Consider the following 21238-nt stretch of genomic DNA (forward strand, 5'->3'; position numbering starts at 1 on the left):
AAGGATGGTAAAGAGCTGGAATCACATTAGGAAACAACCTTTAAGGCCATCTTTCTGGGACAGCTTTGAACTCTCACTCATCATTATTTTATGCACCCAGTCTCCTTTGTGCTTATATAAGGAGGGTAAAGCAACATGAGTCTTGCCTTTAAGATTTTTAATCAAAGCTGCAACTTTCCTGATTGCTACAGTGGATTTTCAAGCTCCAAAGCAATTGTGTAAATTAAAATCTCACATTCCTGTGGGCTATGAATGGAGCTGTTTGAAATATTCTTAACAAGAAGAGCCTGCTTCCACTGTCGGAAAGGGGAAAGAAGTTTCAGGAGCTCTGGGCTGCCATTGCCCCACATAGTGATCTGCGACTGATAGACCACCGCAGGCTGTGGGTGCAGACTTGTGAACAGACTGAGGTCTCCCTCCCTTCTGGGGTAGGGCCTCACCCAAAGTACCTTGAAGCCCTTTAGAAATTTCCAATAAGCTTTCTTCATATCCATCTACCGCTGGACTGAGGAACTGAGAAACTGGTGACACATGCAGCAGAGGAGGCAAAGGGCTGGTCATTTTAAGATGTACCTACCAAGTGCACAACACAGACCCTGCCCCCCAAAACATCAGAGGTACATCTGTTCCCCCAAAACATTGTGTGGCAACTTCAGGGGTGAAAATGTAATGAGCCAGAGAAAGGACATCAGGTTCGATCCATAGCTTTTCTGATAAGTCAGCCAAGACGTTCCCAGCCACAAGGCCAAGTTTGGAAGCTTTTCCCCCCTCTCTGTTCACTCTTCTGCCCAGCTACTACATTCTGCCAGATCAGATTACCAGACACGTGTTGTATATTGATCTGTCACTATTATTCTTACAGGGGCGGATAGCCCCTGCACCGGCTGCCCAACATAACGAGAAGCCCACTAGCAGGTGCAAAGAGGAACGAGATGGTAAGCAGCCTCACGGCGGGGAAACCCAAACTGGGGTCTGTGCTGTGTGTGCAGCTTGTCAAGTGGACTCCCAGCATCCGGTAAGTGTGGAGCTACTGGTGGAAGCCGCCGCTGAGGCGACCGAGCGCCGGGAGGTGTGGGGGCGGCGCACTGAGCCACGGCAGGGCCAGGAGGCTGCTTGCGGCAGCCAGGGCGGGTCGGGGTTCAGGCCGGGTGTCGGGGGCGAGGGACCAGCGGCCGGGGTCGGGCCGACGATGCGGGTATGGGCAGGTAGGTGCTGGCCGCGGGCGCGCTGGGGCAGCGCCCGGCCGGGAGGGCAGTGGAGAGGCAGGGGGAGGAGCATTCCTGCACTCCCAGGGGGGCTGCCCGTGCTCTCCGTTTTCTCCCCTCCTCCTCTCCATTAGTTTTCTATAGGTGACAGAAAGATCATGCTGTCATTAAAAGCACGTCTCCTCCCTTTGTACTCGTGCCAGAGAGAGGGGCGGGCGGCAGGCTCGCCGGGGCGGGCCGCTCGCTGCTGCGGCCACTCCCGCCACGCCGGCGGCTGCCTGCGCTGCCGCTATGGGCGCCTCCGTGGCCGGCGGGGGCGGCTTCCCGCCCGTCCCGCCCGTGCGCTGACCCACCGACCGCCCCGTCAGCTGGCGGCATCTGCTCTCTCGGCAGCCCGGCCGCTGCCCGCCCACCCGGCCCGTCGCCTCGGGAGCTGCCCGCCTGCCTCGCTGCGCCCGGACCCGGCCGCCCGCGGTACAAGCAGGCGATGGGGGTGCTCCGGGTGAGTCATTTGTCGTGTGCCTTTGTTCGAGCTGGGGTTGCGGCGAGGGGTGCGTCTTGGATGGCGCGTTTGGTTGTTCGTTGTGTTGAGTTTCTTCCACCTTCCTTCAAGCAATCTCAGCTAGTGCTCAGAGATGCCGAGATCTCGGGGGTCAGGGACTGGAGAAGGAAGCGAAGTATTGCCGAGCTGTCCAGGCTCACATCTGGATTCACTTGCAAGTTTGCAAACTGCAGGTTGCATCCTATAAAGCAGACAGCTCCTGATATGGAGTGCTTCCTATGAATGTCACCTTCAAGGGGTACCACGGGGTTTTCCCTGCTCTGTGCCTAAAACGTGTTCCGTTCTTGAAGTCGAGGTGGGTGAGAGGCTGGCCCCCACTGCTGAAAGGATGGGGTCAGTGCTGGCAGCACACATTTTCCACAGGTATCCCCCAAACGTGGGCAGCGTGGTGTGGCTCTCTGGGCCCGTGCTGGATAGAACTGGCAGGCCCCAGGCCCAGCACTGGGATGCAAGGCCAGGGCATGTACAAAGATATGACACATGGCAACGACTGCCTTTGCTCAGCTGGAAAGAAGCAAGAAACAAAAATGCCAGTGCATTTGTGAGGCTGCTGTGCTTTCAAGTTTTTGCAGTTTTTGCCTGATGAGATGAATGTTGTTGGGCAGGAAGTTTGTGTGAGTTTCCCCAGAGAAACGGGCAAGAAACATGCTACTTCAGCAGCCCTGGCAGGCAGGCCCCAAATGTGTCTTGCACTGGCTGGTGTGCCCGCAGCAGTGTGCTCCACAACACGGATGCGGAGCCACCTCTGTGGGGGCCCTGTTCTTGCCCCCACAGCAGGACAACTCACCGTGTCCGTGTTGTCACGTATTTGATATGCAGGTCCTAATCTGCAAAGCGTCCTGTTACCGTCCAGTGGGAGGGAACGGTGCAGCCTTGACCCCAGCGAGCCACGCAGCACGCTAGAGTCAAAAAACATATAAGTACCCGGTGTGGCATGGGCGAGTTACCAGGGGCGTAGTACCGGGACTTCTGCCCTCCCCCGTGGGCGGGTGCAGAGGAACACGGTGCGCCCTGCGGCGCCCAGGGCGGCTGGGGAGAAGCCGTCAGTGGTGCTGCCTCCTGGGACTGGAAATGCTGCCCACTGGGGAGTGGTTCAGGCATCACACCTGGCCTCTGGAAAATAAACCACGGCTAGTTCAAAATCCAGTAGTGCTTCTTGCACTGGCACGTCCGTTTAATTTCTCTATTTTTCCCGGTTCTGCCGCGGGTGTGCTTGGAGCCGTGTTCCGGGGACGAGCGGGCGGTGCGGCTCCTCTGGCTGCTATGAAAAAGCTGCAGAGACGGCTTGTGCCGGCCAGGCCCGTCTACAGGAGCTTTCATCCCTGCCAGGCGGAGATCCCTGCACCGCTCCGGCTGCGGCGCTACCCGCCCCCGCCCCCGGCCCGGACCCGGACCCGCGCGGGCCGCGCGCGACCCCTGGCGGCGGCGCGTGGCACTGCCGGCCCTTCCGCCGCCTGTGTGCCGGCGCAGCCAATCACCGCCGTGGGGAGCGCTGGGGGCCGCCCGCGGGCACCACCGCAATTGGCCGCGCGCGGCCGAGTGACGTGGGCAACGGGGCGCTGGCAGCCGGGAGCGGCCGCGTGCGGCGGGACGGAGGCGGGGTTTCTGGTGCAGCGCAGCGCCTCGCGGGCAGGAGGCAAGGCGCGAGGGGGCGGAGCAGCTGGAGACATCCCTCGCGACGAATCAGCCGCGGCCTGGGCGGGCGGGGCCGCGCCGACGGCACGTCGTGGGGCTTGTCGGACAGACGGCACAGCCAATGGGAAGCGGCGGCCCGGGCGGGGCCGCGCGGGGCGGGCGCAGTCCGCTCGGCGGCGCGGGGCCTGCGGGCTGCCACCGCCCGCCCGCCTTTCCTTCCTCCTTCGCCCTCTCACCGGCTCTTTCCCTTTGTGCTCGTCTCCTCCTGCTGCCATGCCGCGCCGCCCCGCGCCCGCCCCGCTGTGGCCCGGCGGCCTCTGCTCGTCGCCGCGCCGCTGAAGGAAAAGAAGGAGGAGGAGGAAGCAGCGAGGAGGAGGAGGTTGCCCGCCCGCCGCCTCATGCCGCGGCCCCGTCCCGCCGCCAGCCTGGGGACCTGCATGGACGGGCATGGGGAGCGCTGCGCCTTCCCGCGCCACCGGGGCTAAGCCGCCGCACCACCTGCCGCTCGCCGCCTTCGGCCTCCTCGCTGCCCTGGGGCTGCTCCTGGGCTCAGGTATCGGGGCAGACCGGGACCCGCGGGGGGCCCGCTGCGCGTAGTGCCGGGGCTGGGCGGGGACCGCAGCCGCGAGCCTGTGCGGTTGCAGCCCCGGCCCGACCACGGCGGGGGTTACGCGCTCGGGCCGCGCGGGCGCAGGCCGCTGCGGGGCTGCGAGCGGTGTCTGCTGGGGCGCGGCCTCCCCTGGCCTGGGCAGCGTGCGGTGGCGCCCTGCGCGGGGCGGGGCCGGAGCCGGCGGGTGGGAAGGATGATGCAGCGATCGGAGCGAAGCCGGGCGGCACCAGGCTGAGCAGCGGCTGCCTCAAGAGGCGGGGAACTGCTCTTCCTTTTTGCTGTGGGTAGAGCCAACATTTGCTTGGCAGATTGGAAACTGGGGCGAAGGTGGAAGGTACCCCGCACGCTGCAGATGCCTGCTAAAGTGGTCTGTGTTTTAAACTCAGAAGTGATATAAGCAGTTGTAGTTCTGCAAAAATGTTTCTCTCTAGCTTGAGCACTTTTATATATTTAGTGAAATAAATAGTAGGGAGAGGTCGTCCGATTTTAGTCAAATCGCTATTCTTTCACCCCTCTGTGTACCAAGAATCCAGTGAAAGCAGCAAGCAAATTTCAAGTTGTAAGGAGTGTGGAGGGACAGATTTATTAGGCTATTTGATAACTTGATTGACTTGCTCAGCTAGTGTGATTAAAATATTATCACAAATCATAACTGAAGAGAAATATAAGAAAAGTTTTGATGCTTTGAAAGTTAGACTCTGAACCAACGTTGCCTGTGTCATTTTGCTTGGCATAGCTCTTTTTTGTTTGTGTATCTGAAAACACAGAATTTGATTGGGGTTTTTTTTCTGTTCTTTTGCAAAGCTATATATTACTTGCATAAAGATCAAGTGAGAAACTACTGTTTACTCATACAATTCATGGTCATGCTTGGCTGTAGGTTAGAGACTTCCTCCTTCTACTCTGTGTTGTCTTGGGATTTTGACAGGAGATTTGCATTGGCTACCCATCACTGGCAAAACATGTTTCCCTTATAAATTCATGGTTTGGATATTTAGAGTAAGTCATGTGAGTACTGACTCACAGGAGGGTCAGCTAAGGGTCAAGCAAAGAAATTGCTAATATCTTCTCATCACTGTGTGAACTGCAGAAAACAACTGTGTTTAGAAATGAAAAGAGCTACATTACTATTCAGTCCATTTTCCACTCCTCAGGAGTTTAGGAAGATTTTAATTAGACTATTAAAATTGGACTAGACCCATGCCTATTTTACTTTGAGGACACACAAAACAAGTGGGAAATGCTGTAAAAAGGGGTTTGAGGGGAGGGAAAAGAGTATCTGTTAGGTATATTGTATTTTTGCTTTTTTTCACATTTCCATGTATCTTTGGAAGCATTTTTGTGGTGTTCAAAATCTGCTTTATGATAGTTTGAAATTACAGATTAATGTATGCACAGCTGAATTTTATAGGTCATAAAAGGAACAAATAAGTACAGCATGTTTTTAGTAGATAATTTTGGGTGCTTGGACAGCTGTTGCATAAAGTCTCGCACATATTCTTTATGAAGGTCTATTTTCTGTTATGGCAGCTTTCAGCAGGATGGGAGGGAACCTGCTCTCCCCTTTGACTGCGGCCCTCCTAGTTTTAACCCCCATGGAACTTGTGGCTCTGTTTCCTTTAGTGCAGTCTTGTTCATTTCGTTTCTGCTCCTTCTGAGTTCTTGTGTAAAAGCTAACCTGCAGAAGACTGTTGTTAACTGCCATGAGAATCTGGAAGGGTTTCAGATCACAACAGCGAGAGCTGTGGAGGAGAGGACTGTAAAACTCCAGTTTGCTTGCTGTGATGGTAATTATGCTTTCTTTGTGGAAATCAGGTGACCAGATAAGGTCTGACTGGTTTGTTCATGTAAACTGAACTGTGTACCTGTTGCGTACATCTGATAAGTACTTCAGGTTTTCATGGGGAGAGGGTTTCTTTGCCCCTTGTCTTATTACTGAATTACACTGTAAGAGGTACTGCTATTGCAGCATATGGTTTCCTTAGCTGGCAACTTGCACTTCAGACAGCTGTGGGTTTTCTCGCTCATTAGTCCCAGAAAGCAAGCAGTGAAGCTTTAGCTATGGCAGTGCCAGGGGAATAAAGTAAACTGCATTTATGGCCCTACCCTCCTTCTCCCCTACCCTGCTTTCTACAAGAGAAACTTTGATTTCTGCTTCATTCAATCTGTTTTTTTCTAAATGTGTATTGCTTGCTGCCTTTACCACATCCTTCTGAGGGGCAGGATTCTATTTAAAAGTTCAGTGACTTGTGTAAAGACTAAGTGGAGACTTGCTTACTGACTAAGTGATCAGCTAAAGCACAGGATTGCATCACCTTGATATCTGGAAAGAAATGCTGGGTTCATCCTTGGCAGGAGTTAGTGCTCTTAATTTCCATCTAGACAATATCAAGTACTGGATTAAGTCATGCATGGGTCATCTCCGCCTTTGAGATGGACTGTATTGCTATCTTTTACTTCCCAACCCCTTTTTCTCTATTATATAGTGTTCCACCACTGTAAGTTGTCTTCAAGTTGTTTTCTCCAGTACCTGTGAGTGTGGAATGGGGTATTGCAATTTAAGAGGTTTGCTTGATTTCTCTCTGCCATCTGTTTTGTGCTTAGGTGACTGCCAGCTGCAAACACCTTGTCGAATCCAGAAGTGCACCACCGATTTTGTATCCTTAACTTCACATCTAAACTCAGCTCTTGAGGGCTTTGATTTGGAATTCTGCAAGGCCCTGCGAGCGTACTCTGCCTGTACCTATCGCAATTCCAAAGTATGCCGTGGAAACCTAGTCTACCATTCTGCAGTGCTTGGGATCAGTGACCTCATGAGCCAGAGAAACTGTTCCAAAGATGGACCCACATCCTCCACCAACCCTGAAGCCACCCATGATCCCTGCAATTACAGTGGCCACACAGAAGCCAGAGAACATCAGGGAGGGGAGAATACTCTTCCTCCTACTTACCTATTTTGTGGCTTATTTGGTGATCCTCATCTGAGGACTTTTAAGGATCACTTCCAGACATGCAAAGTGAAAGGTGCTTGGCCCCTCATAGACAATAACTACTTATCAGTGCAAGTGACCAACGTGCCTGTGGTCCCAGGATCCAGTGCCACTGCTACAAATAAGGTATGGATTGTTCTTAAGCACTGTGCATGCATACAGAAGTAAAAAGCCAGGACAGTAGAGTAAGTCACTTGGCCCCTAACAGTTAAGAAGTGTAGCAGCTTGAGAATCTTCCATGCAGTAGTATAAGAAAGTAAAACTGTTAGCTTCTTCTTTTCTGAGACTCAAACAAAACTTAAAACAGGTCTTTTTTTTTCCTTCTGCTCCTTCTCACCACAAGAAAACTCTGTACATATCACCACAGAAGGTTTTATGGATACTAAATGTAACACTTTAAAACAGTTATCAGATTGCAGCATCTGTGACTGCCTCTGCACTAAGTAGAATTTCTAGGCAAGGAGCAAGGAAAGAGTGTAAGTCTCTGCTTTTCATTAATTGTCTAAATTGTATAGCCATAACAGTAGGAAACAAAAAATATTGACAGAGTGACACAACAAATGAGTTATGAAGACACTGAGGGTTCAGAGTAGAGATAAGATGGGGAACTCTGGAGAATTGAGAGGAGGTAGCAAAAAAATTACATTGATGCCAAATGGTTGTCAGAAGGTCTCAGTACCCTGGCTTTACTAAAGAAGCAGCAGCCTGAAAATTCTGCTGAGAGTGTAAGTCCCTGTTCAGACAGGCAAGACTTCAGATTGCTCTCCTCTCAGCCACTTCTGGGTGGCTAGAGAATGAATACATGTGCTAATATTGATAGCTTATGCCATTTCTTTATCTTAAGAAAAGTACTTGTCTCTTTCTGTTGAAGGTAGATTGCAAGTGTGTCTGTAGGAAGAAAATGAGGAGGTATAAATCATGAGCCTGGCTGATATGTCCTTAGATTTACCTCCAGAGCCAGGGGTGAAAAATGCTCTGAACTTCTGGGGGTATCTTTCCATCAATAAAAGAAATTACTTGAACATATATTTGAGGCTGATGTTGTCACATATCTTCTTCCCTTTTTGGAGTGAAAAGGCCTTTTCTAACTGTGGTAGTGTAGCTCTTGTATTGTCAAGGGATGTCAGGCTATGTGTACACAGTTTCAAGACCTTCAATATTGGAGAATTTTCACTGTTTTGTTAAGCTCGGAAGCAGGTTTTTTGTTACCAGGGTCAGGAGCAGGGGGTGCCGGTCACAGTAGGTTAAAGTCTGCACATCTTCCATGGAGATGGCTGTGCAGTAATATTAATATGTGAAAATCAGTCTTGCTATTGCATTCATGCTGGATTCTGAGGTACTGACTAATGTCAATGCTTGTATGAGCGAGGCAAATTTTTGCATTTGTCAGAAGCCAGAGGTTGGACTGATACGTCACTGAAATTCAGAATCAGCTTTTCTTAATTTGTGGCTGTTCCAAGAACAGTCTGCATCATGAATGAGTTCTGAAGGAGTATAAAATGAGAGAATGAGGCTAACCTGAGTAAGCTTTGCAAAAGAGACTTTCCCTTGAAATCTGCTCCAGTGGCTTCTTTTTAAAGACTCTTAAATAAGTAGAAGAAAAAGCTGCATTTCGTAATCTGCAGTAAGCTTTTATCATCAGTTTTGCTAAAGTCTTGTAGAATGTTCTTTGTTTCCTTGTTCCTGGTTGTACTAGAGGAAGAAGTTGAGAGTATTCTTGTGTACAAATTGTGTGGGTGGCTAGGGTGTGATGGTAGTAGATAAGTGATCTTATCTTACCCTTTAGCCACATTCTGAAAATGATTGACTATGGTAGTATGTGCTGGAATATGTCTTCTCAAACAGACAACCAAGGGGAGAACTTTGGGAGATAAATGTCTGTTTGTAGTCAGGGAAAGGACATGTTTTAAAGGATGTACCTTCTGTCTTTATTTATCAATGTTTTTGTGTTTTTCTTTGACTTGTTGTTCTGGAAAAAGTGGTAATACATTCTTCTCTTTTATAATAGTGGTTTAACATCCCTGCTGTTGCACAAATACAGCTAAGTGTGCAGAAGCAATTAAACAACATAAGATGTATGGTTTAGGATATTAGAAATGTCTCCGATGCTAATACCTGTTATATGTACAGTCCTTGAGTTTTTTCTTTCTTTGGCAGGTAATCAAACTTATCAGTACACCTGTTTGTAGGAAATAAAGGTTGTTTGAATGTGCAAGTAACTTAGCAAGATAAGTTCTAATACCTCTAATGCATCCTCTTGACTGCTTTCTTTCTTTATGGAGCAGGCTGCTATAAAAGATACTGAAAAGGCTCGTTAAACTATGCTGCCACTGCTAGTTTCATTCCTCTAACATTTTTCTCTGCAGGTATTCCATTTTGGTTGTGGTGGTGGACTATCTGCTGCTGGGTGTACTTTTCTAATTTTGGCCACAGGTGAATTTAAGGCACCTTTAAAGAGCTACGAAGAGAAATTCAGTGACTTTTATCTATGTAGTGTTTTTTCCCTGGCTGAGAGCATGCAAATAGGTCTTCTACCTTCTTCATAAGAAAAGTTTCCAGAACGTTATCCATTGTTAGTCTTGCTGCTTTTTCATTGCAGATATTTGAGATACATGTTTAATGGGAAATAATAATTAAGGTTTATGCTGAAATTAAATTGTGCAGGAGCCAAAGCAAATACTAAATTGCTAACTAGCCTACTTAATCCACTGTAAAGCAGACCTAATGAAAGCAAAGATAAAAAGAGTAGAAAATTTAATTTCTCCTGAATGCATTTTTTTAGGGGAAGTAATTTAAGAAGCTGTAGGAACAGAATATTTAACGTTTACCCCATATGCAGTGTGCTTTTGAAAGGGGAATACCATCACTTGGCCTTGTAGGTAGTTATTACCTTCAAATTTATCATAGCTTTCTGGTGTACCAAGCTTTAAAGGACTGGGCAATGAAGGGAGCATTATGTGTAAACTAAGTTGTCTTCTCTCTCCAGAACCTATGTGACTTGAGTAAGCTCAACAGTCTGAGGGCTATCCGGTAAGTTCATAAAGGACAGGAGAATGCCAGGAGGAGATTTTTAAAAAGAATGTGAAGAAGAAAAGTATGTTTCCCTGCCCCTCCTACTGTGCATCTGGCAGGAAAGTATGAAAAGCAGGAAAAGTCTTCCTTTAATTCCTTAACTGGCAGTGTACGTCCTCTTGTGGGAGTTCTGTATTTATTCACAAAATGCTCTTGGTAATTTGTTTGTAGGTGTTCTGCATATTTGTGCTGCCTGTAGTAACAACATCTGTTTCTTCACAGTAAGCAAAGCTATTTAATGTTCTGCAGTCTAGCTGAAACTTGAAACTCCAGTTTTTTTGAGCTTGTCTGATGTACTTATGCCCCTTGGCATAGGACCCTAGGGCCTTTCAGATGGAGAATCACCAAGTAGCTGGGAAACTGAGTTCAATCTCTCCTTTCTTTTTCTTTCTGACAGACTTCCTGTATGAGTTTTGGGTAGGTCACTGGCATCTTTGTCTGATTTCTCCAGCTATAGATAAAGAGCTCCCCTGTCTTGGGAGCTGTCTTGGGATTTCCTGGGGATAAATGGCTATTACAAGGGGCAGGTAGGAAAGGTATTGTAGAATGCATTAAATAGAAGGGGTTTTTTTTATTTATTTATTGTGTGCTTTATTTGGAGGGGTACAAAGTCTTTATTGGTTTTTACTGCTGTGACAGGTGTTCTGGATATCACTAGTGCAGTTGTCCCTGAAGAGCAAATGAGGCAGAGATGCTTGGGCTTGCCTATGGAAAACTTTCCTCCTTCTTTGCAGTGAATGGAAACGGAGTTTTTCCTACCCAGGTGTTTTTTAGTGGATAGCTGAAGGGTGAGAGAGTGAATGGGAGGACAGAGGAAAAAAACACAGAGCTTTTACTGTAGTGGATTTACTGGGCATAAAGCTTTGAATCGGGGAACTGGTGGTATTAGCAGGGTAGGGGAACATTGGGTATAAGTGTTCTTTTTCCCAGAGTCAAAACATTTAAATATCTCTTTGCAGCATGGTTTCTGTTTTTGCAGGAAATTGTTGCAGACTGAATGCAGTGTACTTAGTCTCCTTTAAGTAATATTAAAACATTTGTATTCCAGTTATCATTCAGTTGTTCTAAGTAGGAGCATCAGATAACTGATCATGTATGATTAGTTTTTTTGTCTTTGCGGACATCCTGCCTAAGGTAAGATTAATTTGGCTTTATTTCTCGGAAGTAGTACATACAACAGTTTTGTTGGAGGACATCGTAGAATCATAGACTGATAGAATTCTTTAGGTTGGAAAAGACCTTTAAGATCATTGAGTGCAACTGTTAACCTAACACTGCCAAGTCCCACAAAACCATGTCCCTAAGTGTCACATCTACACGTCTTTTAAATACCTCCAGGGATGGTGATTCAACCACTTCCCTGGGCAGTGTGTTCCAATGCTTGATAACCCTATCAGTGAAGAAATTTTTCCTAATATCCAATCTAAACCTCCCCTGGTGCAGCTTGAGGCCGTTTCCTCTTGTCCTGTCACTTGCTACTTGGGAAGAGAGACCGACCCCCCCCCCCATGTCGCTACAGCCTCCTTCCAGGTAGTTGTAAAGAGGAATGAGGTCTCCCCTCAGCCTCCTTTTCTCCAGACTAAACAACCCCAGTTCCCTCAGCTGCTTCTGATAAGACTTGTTCTTTAGGCCCTTCATCAGCTTTGTTACTGTTCTTTGGACATGCTCCAGCACCTCAATGTCTTTCTTGTAGTGAGGGGCCCAAAGCTGAAGACTGTATTTGAGGTGCAGCCTCACCTGTGCCAAATACAAGGGGACAATCGCTTCCCTGGTTCTACTGGTCACACTATTTGTGATACAAGCCAGGATGCTATTGGCTGCCTGGGCACACTGCTGGTTCATATTCAGCTAGCTCTCGACCAACATCCCCAGGTCCTTTTCTGCCAGGCAGCTCACCAGCCGCTCTTCCCAAGGCCTGTAGCATTGCATGGGGTTGTTGTGACCCAAGTGCAGAACCTGGCACTTAGCCTTGTTGAATTGCATACAGTTGGCCTCGGCCTGTCGATCCAGCCTATCCAGAACCCTCTGTAGAGCCTTCCTACCCTGAAGCACATCAACACTTCTGCCCAGCGTGGTGTCATCTGCAAACTTACTGAGCTTCACTGGTGTAATGATAAATAGTGCTGTTTCCTGGTGTTCAGGACACCCTGGCTTTATCAGAGGTGGTTTTGTAGGGCAAGGTATGGCAGTTTGTCAGACATTAAACTGTTTTCTTTTCTGTGACATTTGTTGGGCTGCTGGACAGCTGTTACAGACATTTCAGTGCCTTCAATGCCTGCCACTGAGGGGTGGAAAGGAAAGGAGAGATGCAGACATAGTCACTCAGCAGCATCTGTCTTAATGTCTTTATAGCCTCTGGGGGGGCTGTAGGTCAGAAAATAAATTAAAAGTGGCAGTTTTTTCTCAGAGATGGTGGTGGGAGTTAAATGTTAATGTTGTGCCCTTAAACAGGCTTTACTTTCCTGTTTGTTGCCATATAAGCTTTATAGTCCCACTGTGGGGACAGGGGGGAGAACCCTTCTTCTTGTGTTGTCCACCTGAGAAAAGCTGTAGGAATGTTTTCGCTACTGTTTGCGTTGATTAAGGATGCTTAACTATGGTGAAGTTCTGGATAGTTTTGAAATTAATCAATAGTAGATTGATTTCTAGAGTGATCTATGAACAGTGGCCTTCTTTCTTAACCTCATTCAAGAAATGCTTTCCTGATTGATCTTGGCTTTCCTTTTGGAAATCATCCAATGCTGAACTGTCTTGTTTTCAGGTTGACGTCCTCTTTATTCCTCTGTTGTGCATGGAATCCACACGCTTTCCCTTCCCATTTTCTCCCATGAAATAGGAACGTGTCATGGTAAAATGTCTTGTGGTTCTTCTCTACCACAGAAGGAGGCTGAAGTACAGCAGGCTGAAGAGGGATTACTGTACTTAGTTTCGTAACACTCCCAGCAGTTCTTGCTTCTGAGAAGTTGCCCCTTCTAGTATTTCTAAATACAGGAGTTGGATTTGTGTCTTGTTGTGGGAGTGCTACACCAGGTTAAAGATGTGAAGAGAAATCTTCCTACCCTGGTATGGCCCTTGGGTTATTATCCATTATTGCTTTATCATGTGGGCAGAAACAAAGTTGCAATAAGAAGTCCGAGGGCAGTCAAACAAGAATTCAGGGTCTTGGGACAACGGGTTAAGGGATCAGGAACAGAAGTAGTTTTTTCCTCTGTCCTTCCAGTTGCGGGGAATGATGTTGGAAGAAACAGGAAGACCCAGCTGATCAATATCTGGCTCCATGACTGGTATCACTGGCAGAATTTTAGGTTTTTTGATCACGGGTCAGTCCACACAATACCAGGCCTGCTGGTGACAGATGGGGTACACCTGTCTCCAAGGTGGAAAAGGATCTTTGCACAAGAGTTAGCAGGACTCCTTGAAAGAGCTCTAAACTAGATTTGAAGGGCGAAAGGGGTAAAACCAGGCTCATTAGTGAGAAGCCATGGGGCAGCCTGCCAGTGTTTGAGGGATGGTGTGCTAGCAAGGTACTTCAGTCTGCTCCACGATGTGCTGAGTTCACTGGTGCGCATTTGAAATGTCTCTATATTAACGCCTGCAGCTCCTCAGCCATCTCAATAGGGGTAAGAGATGGAGATCCATGAGGCAGCAAAGACACAAGGGTTATTGATGTGTTAGAAACCACGGAAGCACCTGAGAACAGAAATTAGGGCTTCTCCCCAAAAGAAGGTGACAGGATCAATAGCCCAGCTGAAGCGCATCTACGCCAATGCATGTAGCATGGGCAACAAACAGGAGCAGTTGGAAGCCATTGTGCAGCTGGAAAACTATTATATAGTTGCCATCATGGAAACATCACAGGATGACTCGCACAACTGTAGTGCTGCAATGGATGGGTATAAACTCTTCAGAAGGGATAGGCAAGGAAGGAGAGGTGGTGGGGTAGTCCTGTATTTTAGGCAGTGTTTTGACTGTCTAGAGCTTGATGATGGTGATGAAAAGCATGACTGTTTAAGGGGAGGAATCAGGGAAAAGGCCAATAAGGTGGATATTGTGGTAGGAGTCTGTTATAGACCACCCAGCCAGGATGAGAGCGATGATGAGAAGAGGCAGATGAAATATTCTATAAGCAGCTGGGAGAAGTCTTATAATTGCTAGCTCTTGTTCTCGTGGGGGACTTCAAATTAAAAGGTCTCTGCTGGAAATACAATACAGCAGAGAGGAAACAGTCTAGGAGGTTCCTGGAGTGTGTGGAAGAGGCATTCCTGACACAGCTGCTGAGTGAGCCAACTAGGGAAGGTGCCCCACTTGGACCTGTTGTTTGCAAACAGAGAAGGACTGGTGGGTGATGTGATGGTTGGAGGCCATCTTGGGCATAGCGATCATGAAATGATAGTTTTTGATTCTTGGAGAAGTAAGGAATGTGGTTAGCAGAACTGAGACCTTGGACTTCCAGAGGGCAGACTTTGGCCTGTTATGGGGCCTGGTTGACAGCGTCCCTTGGGAGGCAGTCCTGAAGGGCAAAGGAGTCCAGAAAGGCTGGACATTTTTCAGGAAGGAAATCTTAAAGGCACATGAGCAGGCCATCCCCATGTACCAAAAGACGAGCCGGGCGGGGAGAAGACTGGCCTGGCTGAACAGAGAACTTTGGCTGGAGTTCAGGAAAAAAAAGGAGGATTTATGACCTGCGGAAGAAGGGGCAGGCAACTCAGGAAGACTGACTAGAAAGATGTAGTGAGGTTATGCAGGGAGAAAATGAGAAGGCCCAAACCCCAACTAGAAGTTAATCTGGCTACTGCAGTAAAAGGCAATAAAAGATGTTTCTGTAAATACATTAGCAGCAAAAGGAGGGTAAGGAGAATCTCCATCCTTTATTGGATGTGGGGGGAAACATCGTGACAAAGGCTGAGGTACTTAAGGGCACCTTTGCCTCAGTCTTTAATAACAAGACCAGTTGTTTTTTTGGTGTACCCAAAAAATCAATGGTCAGTGACCTGCTCCACCACTTAGACACACACAAGTCTATGGGGCTGGATGGGATCCACCCAAGGGTACTGAAGGAGCTGGCGGAAGTGCTCGCCAAGCCACTTTCAATCATCTGTCAGCAGTCCTGACTAACCATGGAGGTCCCAGTTGACTGGAGGTTAGCAAATGTGACACCCATCTACAAGAATGGACAGAAGGAGGATCCAGTGAACTACAGGCCTGGCAGTCTGCCCTTGGTCCTGGGGGAGGTTATGGAGCAGATCATCTTGAGTGCCATCACATGGCACGTACAGGACAATATAGTGATCAGGCCCAGCCAGCATGGGTTTATGAAAGGCAGGTCCTGCTTGACTAACCTGATCTCCTTCTGCGACAAGGTGACCCGCTTAGTGGATGAGGGAAAGGCTGTGGATGTTGTCTACTTGGACTTCAGTAAAGCCTTTGACACTGTTTCCCACAGCATTGTCCTGGAGAAACTGGTTGCTCATGGCTTGGATGAGCGTACTGTTTGCTGGGTAAAAAACTGGCTGGATGGCTGGGCCCAAAGAGTTGTGGTGAATGGAGTTAAATCCAGTTGGTGGCTGATCACAAGGGGCGTTCCCCGGGGCTAAGAATTGGGGCCAGTTCTGTTTAATGTCTTTATCAATGATCTGGATGAGGGGATTGAGTGCACCCTCAGTAAGTTTGCAGATGACACCAAGTTGGGTGGAAGTGTCGATCTGCTGGAGGGTAGGAAGGCCCTGGAGGTCCCCTGGAGGGACCTGGACAGGCTGGATCGTTGGGCCAGGGCCAGTTGTATGAGATTCAACGAGGCTAAGTGAATCTTACAACAACCCCGTGCAACACTACAGGGCTTGGGAGGAGTGGCTGGAAAGCTGCCTAGTGGGAAAGGACTTGAGGGTGTTGTTCAACAGCCGGTAGAATATGAGCTGGCCATGTGCCCAGGTGGCCAAGAAGGCCAATAGCATCCTAGCCTGCATCAGAAATAGTGTGGCCAGCATGACTAGGGAAGTGATTGTCTCCCTGTACTCGGCACTGGTGAGGCTGCACCTCAAGTACTGTGTTCAGTTTTGATCCCCTCACTACAAGAAAGACATTGAGGTGCTGGAGTGTGTCCAAGAACAGCAACGAAGCTGGTGAAGGGTCTAGAGCACAAGTCCGATGAGGTGAGCGGCTGAGGGAACTGGGGTGGTTTAGTCTGGAGAAAAGGAGACTGAAGGGAGACCTCATTCCTCTTTACAACTACCTGGAAGGAGGTTGTAGCGAGGTGGGTGTTGGTCTCTTTTTCCCAAGTAGCAAGTGATAGGACAAGAGGAAACAGCCTCAAGTAGTGCCAGGGGAGGTTTAGATTGGATATTAGGAAAAATTTCTTCACTGAAAGAATAGTCAAGCATTGGAACAGACTGCTATGAGAAGTTGAATCACCATCCCTGGAGGTATTTAAAAGATGTGTAGATGTCACGGCGCTTAGGGACGTGGTTTAGTGGTGGACTTAGTAGTGTTAGGTTAACAGTTGGACTCAATGTTCATAGGGGTCTTTTCCAACCTAAATGATTCTATGATTCTATGAAATGCGTAGTAAAAGAGCAACACATAGTCAGACTTACAGCACTGTAATTGCATTATGGCGCTGGTGAAGACTAGTATGAGAACTCAGAGTTGAAAGTGTTGCTTTTGTTTAAGGCACACAAGCCAGGTACCTTCTACAGATACATGAAAGTCTTCTAGAAACTTCTCTTTGGCATCTCAGTAACACCATCCTTGAACAGCTTTGCATATACAGTGGGATTTAACGATTGTTTGTGATCAGTGCAGTCATTGAGGATGACGTTACTGGCATCAGTAGTAGTGAAATGACGAAGTCCAAAATGAAATATTTCAAGTGCAGATTGAGTGTGTGGGGTGGTTTTTTTTTTTTTTTTTTAGTACTTGTAGTATAGCTGATCTTTGTATATTCTAACTTCAGATAAGTCTCTGGAACAACCTTATTTTCATCTTTTAGGGTTCCTCACTGCAGTAGGTTAAGAACTCTGTATGTGCCCAGAAAGCAAGGCTTAGATACCAATACTTTCAAAAAAACTTTCTTCATCTGAAGATTCTGGCATTTGGAGTTTTCTGTCCTAGGTTTAGAAAGGGCAGCTAGTTTCTAGTCCATGATGCGTGAGCAGCTTTGTGGTGGCATTTTTACAACCCAGCTAGAGTGCAGAAAGTACTATAGGTACAGGTACACATATAACATGTTAAATTTGTTTGAAATAACCTTTTTCACTGTTTAATGCTTTCTGTTACCTTGAGAATTTAAACAGAGGAAGCTTTGCAGTGAAATTTGCTTCATCTCCCTTTGCAACAAGCTCTTGAGTATCCCTCAGTACCAGGGCGTGAGATTTGAGGTAGGAGTGGATGATAAGGGAAGGACCTTACTGAACTCTGGTTTTACTAATCTGGCCTATGGATTAGATGGATGTCTCACAACAGAAAACACAATATCCGAACCTAATGTCTTGAGCCGCAGTGTTTAAATATGAATATGTCCTTGGAAAGTCTTGGATAGTCTCTGTTGATTCTCTGTTTGGAGCAACCTTGCAAGGTATGTGGAGGCATTCATTCACTTAATTGTTCAGCCCTCATTCAGCACGCAGTGTTATTGCTAACCTTGCCTTAGGGTGAAGGCTTCTGTTCTCAGTCTCTGTCTCTGTAGTGGTGTGCATTTCATTCTTGCAGAGGAGGGAGCTTTGGAGAGAATAATTTGGTGGCTGCTTCTTGATAAATTTTGCCAGTTGCCTTGCTTAACTGTTTTATCAAGTAGCCAGTTCTGTGTCTTATTAAAACCATTAACTTTTTGACTGCAGGTGCAGTCAGGTGCTGAGCAGGCTTAGACCTTTACTTCTGTTGAAATGTAAATCATTCTTTCCTTGCAAATATGTTTGAGGAAGTAGGAATGCTTCTTTGTCTGAGCAGGCTGAGATAGAAGTCTGTTTCATTGAAACTGTTACATAAAATGGAAGACCTGATTTACTGCATGAGGCTCTGGATTATATGCAGAAATACTAATCACTTGACAGATCTCAGGTTTCTCTTCTCTGGGTTGCTGAGCTTACTTCACTAAGCATAGAGTGACCTTTACAGCAACAAAGGCACTTGTGCATTTTCTGGATTTTGGGCGTAGACGTTCAAACTTAGCTGTGGCCCACAGACATCAGTTTACCAAATTGCTTGACTACAGATGGTCTCAAGCGAGCTGTATAACTGATTAATGCAAAGTAAAAACATTGGAAAATTCCAGACAGGCAGCACCAGTAGGAACATATGAAATCAAAATAGCAAGTATTGTCTATGTGTGTGATACAGACAGAAAGAGTGACAGAGCATCAACCAACTGGGACAAACCAAACATTGAAAACTAATGTAATATTGTTTAGTGTATGCCTGCATACTCCAAAGGAGGAATTGTTGCAGTGGGAGGAGAGAGAAGGGAAGACTTTTGTCTTAAAAAACTGGTATGGAGAAGTGAGGCTAATGACAGTAGAGGTTTTATTTGGATTGTCTGTAATCAGCTGTTTATTTAACCTCTAGCTCTTACTTCAAAGCAGAGGGGCAGGAAACAAGCTGTTGTGTGGAAGTGTGCTGGTTAACTGAGGTTGCTATAGAGTAGATTTTAAGGAAAAAGTTAGGTTGAAAATGCCTTCTAATATAATTTTGGAGTACTCAGAATCTTGTAGCAGACTGCCAAACTCGTAGGCTGTAAGTAATTTTGATGTCATCAGTCAATGATGAAAATAATGATTAAGATACCTATTCCTGATGCAAAATTTCCTTTGACCTTTTCAAGAAGTCACTCCCCTCTGAAACTGTAAAGGAAGTAGCATATCTGTTTTTAATATTTATGTGTGATTCCTCATTATACTTTTATTTTAGGAAAAGCCACTAGGCACTCCGAACTTGGTCTGTCAAATAACCTATTTATTTCCTTCAAGTAAGACTGGAGGACCTACTCTGTGTGTTGTGGCTTATTCAAATAAGTGTAAATGTTTAAAAGGCCAGTCATAACCTTAAAAGAATGAGTAATTGCTTTGTGCTCCTGGTTTCTGTGTTGGAAGTCACTCTTGAAAGGCATGTCTTTGAGTGTCTTTCAGTCTTGCTTTGTTTCTCCATGAGCACATTTTCTAGCAACAGTGGACTGGTAGTGTCAAATCTCCCAGTTCCTAGGACTAACATATCCAGGAGCCCTAAGCAGTTATTTGACTATTTGTTCTTCCTGGTCATGCATCTCTCATCTCACTGCCTGTTGTGTTGATGGCTGATAAAGCACTAAATACATCAGTGCTTTTAAAGTAGTCTCACACAGCTAATCGTAGCAACAAGTGTACAGTACTCTGACAAAGCTCATACAGTCACTGTAAAAGGAGTGATGAGAATATTGTGAGTGGGGGAAGCTGAATTCTTCTGTACCTTTCCATGATTTCACAGTCTCATTCTGGTTTTGCCATAGTGGCTAGCATTGTGGGAGTTACTTGGCACTTACGCTTCTCTGTGACTGGTGGATGCATTCCAAAGTGTTAAGAAAACATCAGGCAGGAGGGAGTTGTGATGCTTAATTAAATATAAACCCGTTTCCTTTCCTAACCTTGTGGCTGTTGCCACATGCTAATAGTCTTGCTTCCAGGCCAACCTAAGAATAAATTTAACCATTGCCATCTGGTAAAATACTGCTTTAAGCAAGTGTACAGACTGTTTTCCTTTAGGTATGAGTTGGGGACAACTATCAAGCTCTGAGCTAGTGGGCAGTCCCACATATGTTCAGCTGCAAAATGGAAAAGGGATTGAAATGACAATTTTTTTTTTTCCTCCACTAACTTTGCTTTTTCTTTTTTCCTCCCCTCCCACCCCCCCCCCTCAGATAACTATTATCTTTAAGTCGTACCAAGACTGTACAGATCAGAAAGTATATCAAGCAGTGACTGATGACTTGCCTGCAGCTTTTGTTGATGGTACAACAAGTGGAGGTGATGGGAACACCAAGAGCTTGCGAATTGTGGAGAAAGTCAGTGGCAAATACGTCGAAATGCATGCCAAGTACATTGGAACCACAGTGTATATACGCCAGCTTGGGCACTACTTAACATTGGCCATTCGCATGCCTCAAGAGTTGGTCATGGCCTACGAGGACAGCCAGGATCTGCAGCTGTGTGTGAACGGTTGCCCTTCAAGTGAACGTATTGATGATAGTGGCCACTTACCATTGCCTGTGATGGGGCAGTTGCTCCCTCAGGGTGGTTCTGCTCATCCCCAGTCAGTGTACACACTGGAAACTGCCACCACCAAATGCCATGAGAAGATGCTGGTGAAAGACATCTATTTTTACTCATGTGTATTTGACCTACTCACCACTGGTGACGCTAACTTCACGGCTGCTGCTCACAGTGCCTTGCAGGATGTGGAAGCACTGCACCCCAAAAAAGAGCACTGGCATATCTTTCCCAGCAGTGGAGGTGGTGGTGTGGGCAAGGGTAGCAAGTTCTTTGTCAGTCTTGGACTTGTGTGCTTGATCCTTATTGTGTTTTTGTAGGTTTTTTTTGTCTATAACAAAGTTTTGAAATATATATTGTCATAATATATTGAGTAAAGATGAGCATATATGTATATACCATGTATATGAAGGGATATTTTGTCTTGGGACACCCACCAGATTGTACATACTGTGTTAACTGTTTTCATGTATGTTGGATGTAGTGTTCTTTGTATCAATTTGTTTTGCAGTTGGTGAAATGTTTTATAATGTCCCTACATTGGGACCTGATAGAAAGCACTTTATTTTTTATATATTAAATATTTATGTGTGTATCTGAGTAACTGTATTATACATATAAACATGCGTATATAATACTCAGTGCTCCCTCTAAGTACTACTTCGTTTAACAAATTTTTTTAACTGGATTAATTTGTGGGGTTTTTTATCATTTCTCTTACTCTAGAGGCAGCATGTCTCTTGTCCTGTAGCGACATTGGTGATTTCCTGGGTTCGCTAGTTAAAATCATCAAGAATGGAATTGTATTCTGTCCCTCAAACAAATGGCCATCCCTTCTTCGGAGGGAGAGAGTGAAGTTCTTCCTATTAGCTCAGATGACCATCTTGGATAACATGAATTACAGAACCTTCTTTGTAATTCTGACATGTCCTAGT

General features: G+C 46.6%; 1 protein-coding gene across 1 annotated transcript; it reads left to right on the plus strand.

The window, feature by feature from the left end:
- The first annotated feature begins 3606 nt into the window (after positions 1 to 3606).
- RGMB (repulsive guidance molecule BMP co-receptor b) lies at positions 3607 to 20930 on the plus strand. The gene is made up of 3 exons (XM_082337511.1): positions 3607 to 3955; positions 6617 to 7128; positions 19955 to 20930. The coding sequence occupies exons 1-3, from the start codon at positions 3850 to 3852 to the stop codon at positions 20621 to 20623; spliced, it is 1287 nt and encodes a 428-aa protein (XP_082193637.1). The 5' UTR covers positions 3607 to 3849; the 3' UTR covers positions 20624 to 20930.
- The last annotated feature ends 308 nt before the right edge of the window (positions 20931 to 21238 follow it).

Source organism: Platalea leucorodia (assembly GCF_965183815.1).
Source record: "Platalea leucorodia genome assembly, chromosome: Z".
NCBI classification, from domain to species: Eukaryota; Metazoa; Chordata; class Aves; order Pelecaniformes; family Threskiornithidae; genus Platalea; species Platalea leucorodia.

Coding starts and splice junctions, on each gene's coding strand:
- RGMB (XM_082337511.1), top strand. CDS start 3,850: ATGGGGAGCGCTGCGCCTTCCCGCGCCACCGGGGCTAAGCCGCCGCAC. Junction 3,956..6,616: donor GGGGCTGCTCCTGGGCTCAG/GTATCGGGGCAG, acceptor TTTTGTGCTTAG/GTGACTGCCAGCTGCAAACA. Junction 7,129..19,954: donor GTGCCACTGCTACAAATAAG/GTATGGATTGTT, acceptor CCCCCCCCTCAG/ATAACTATTATCTTTAAGTC.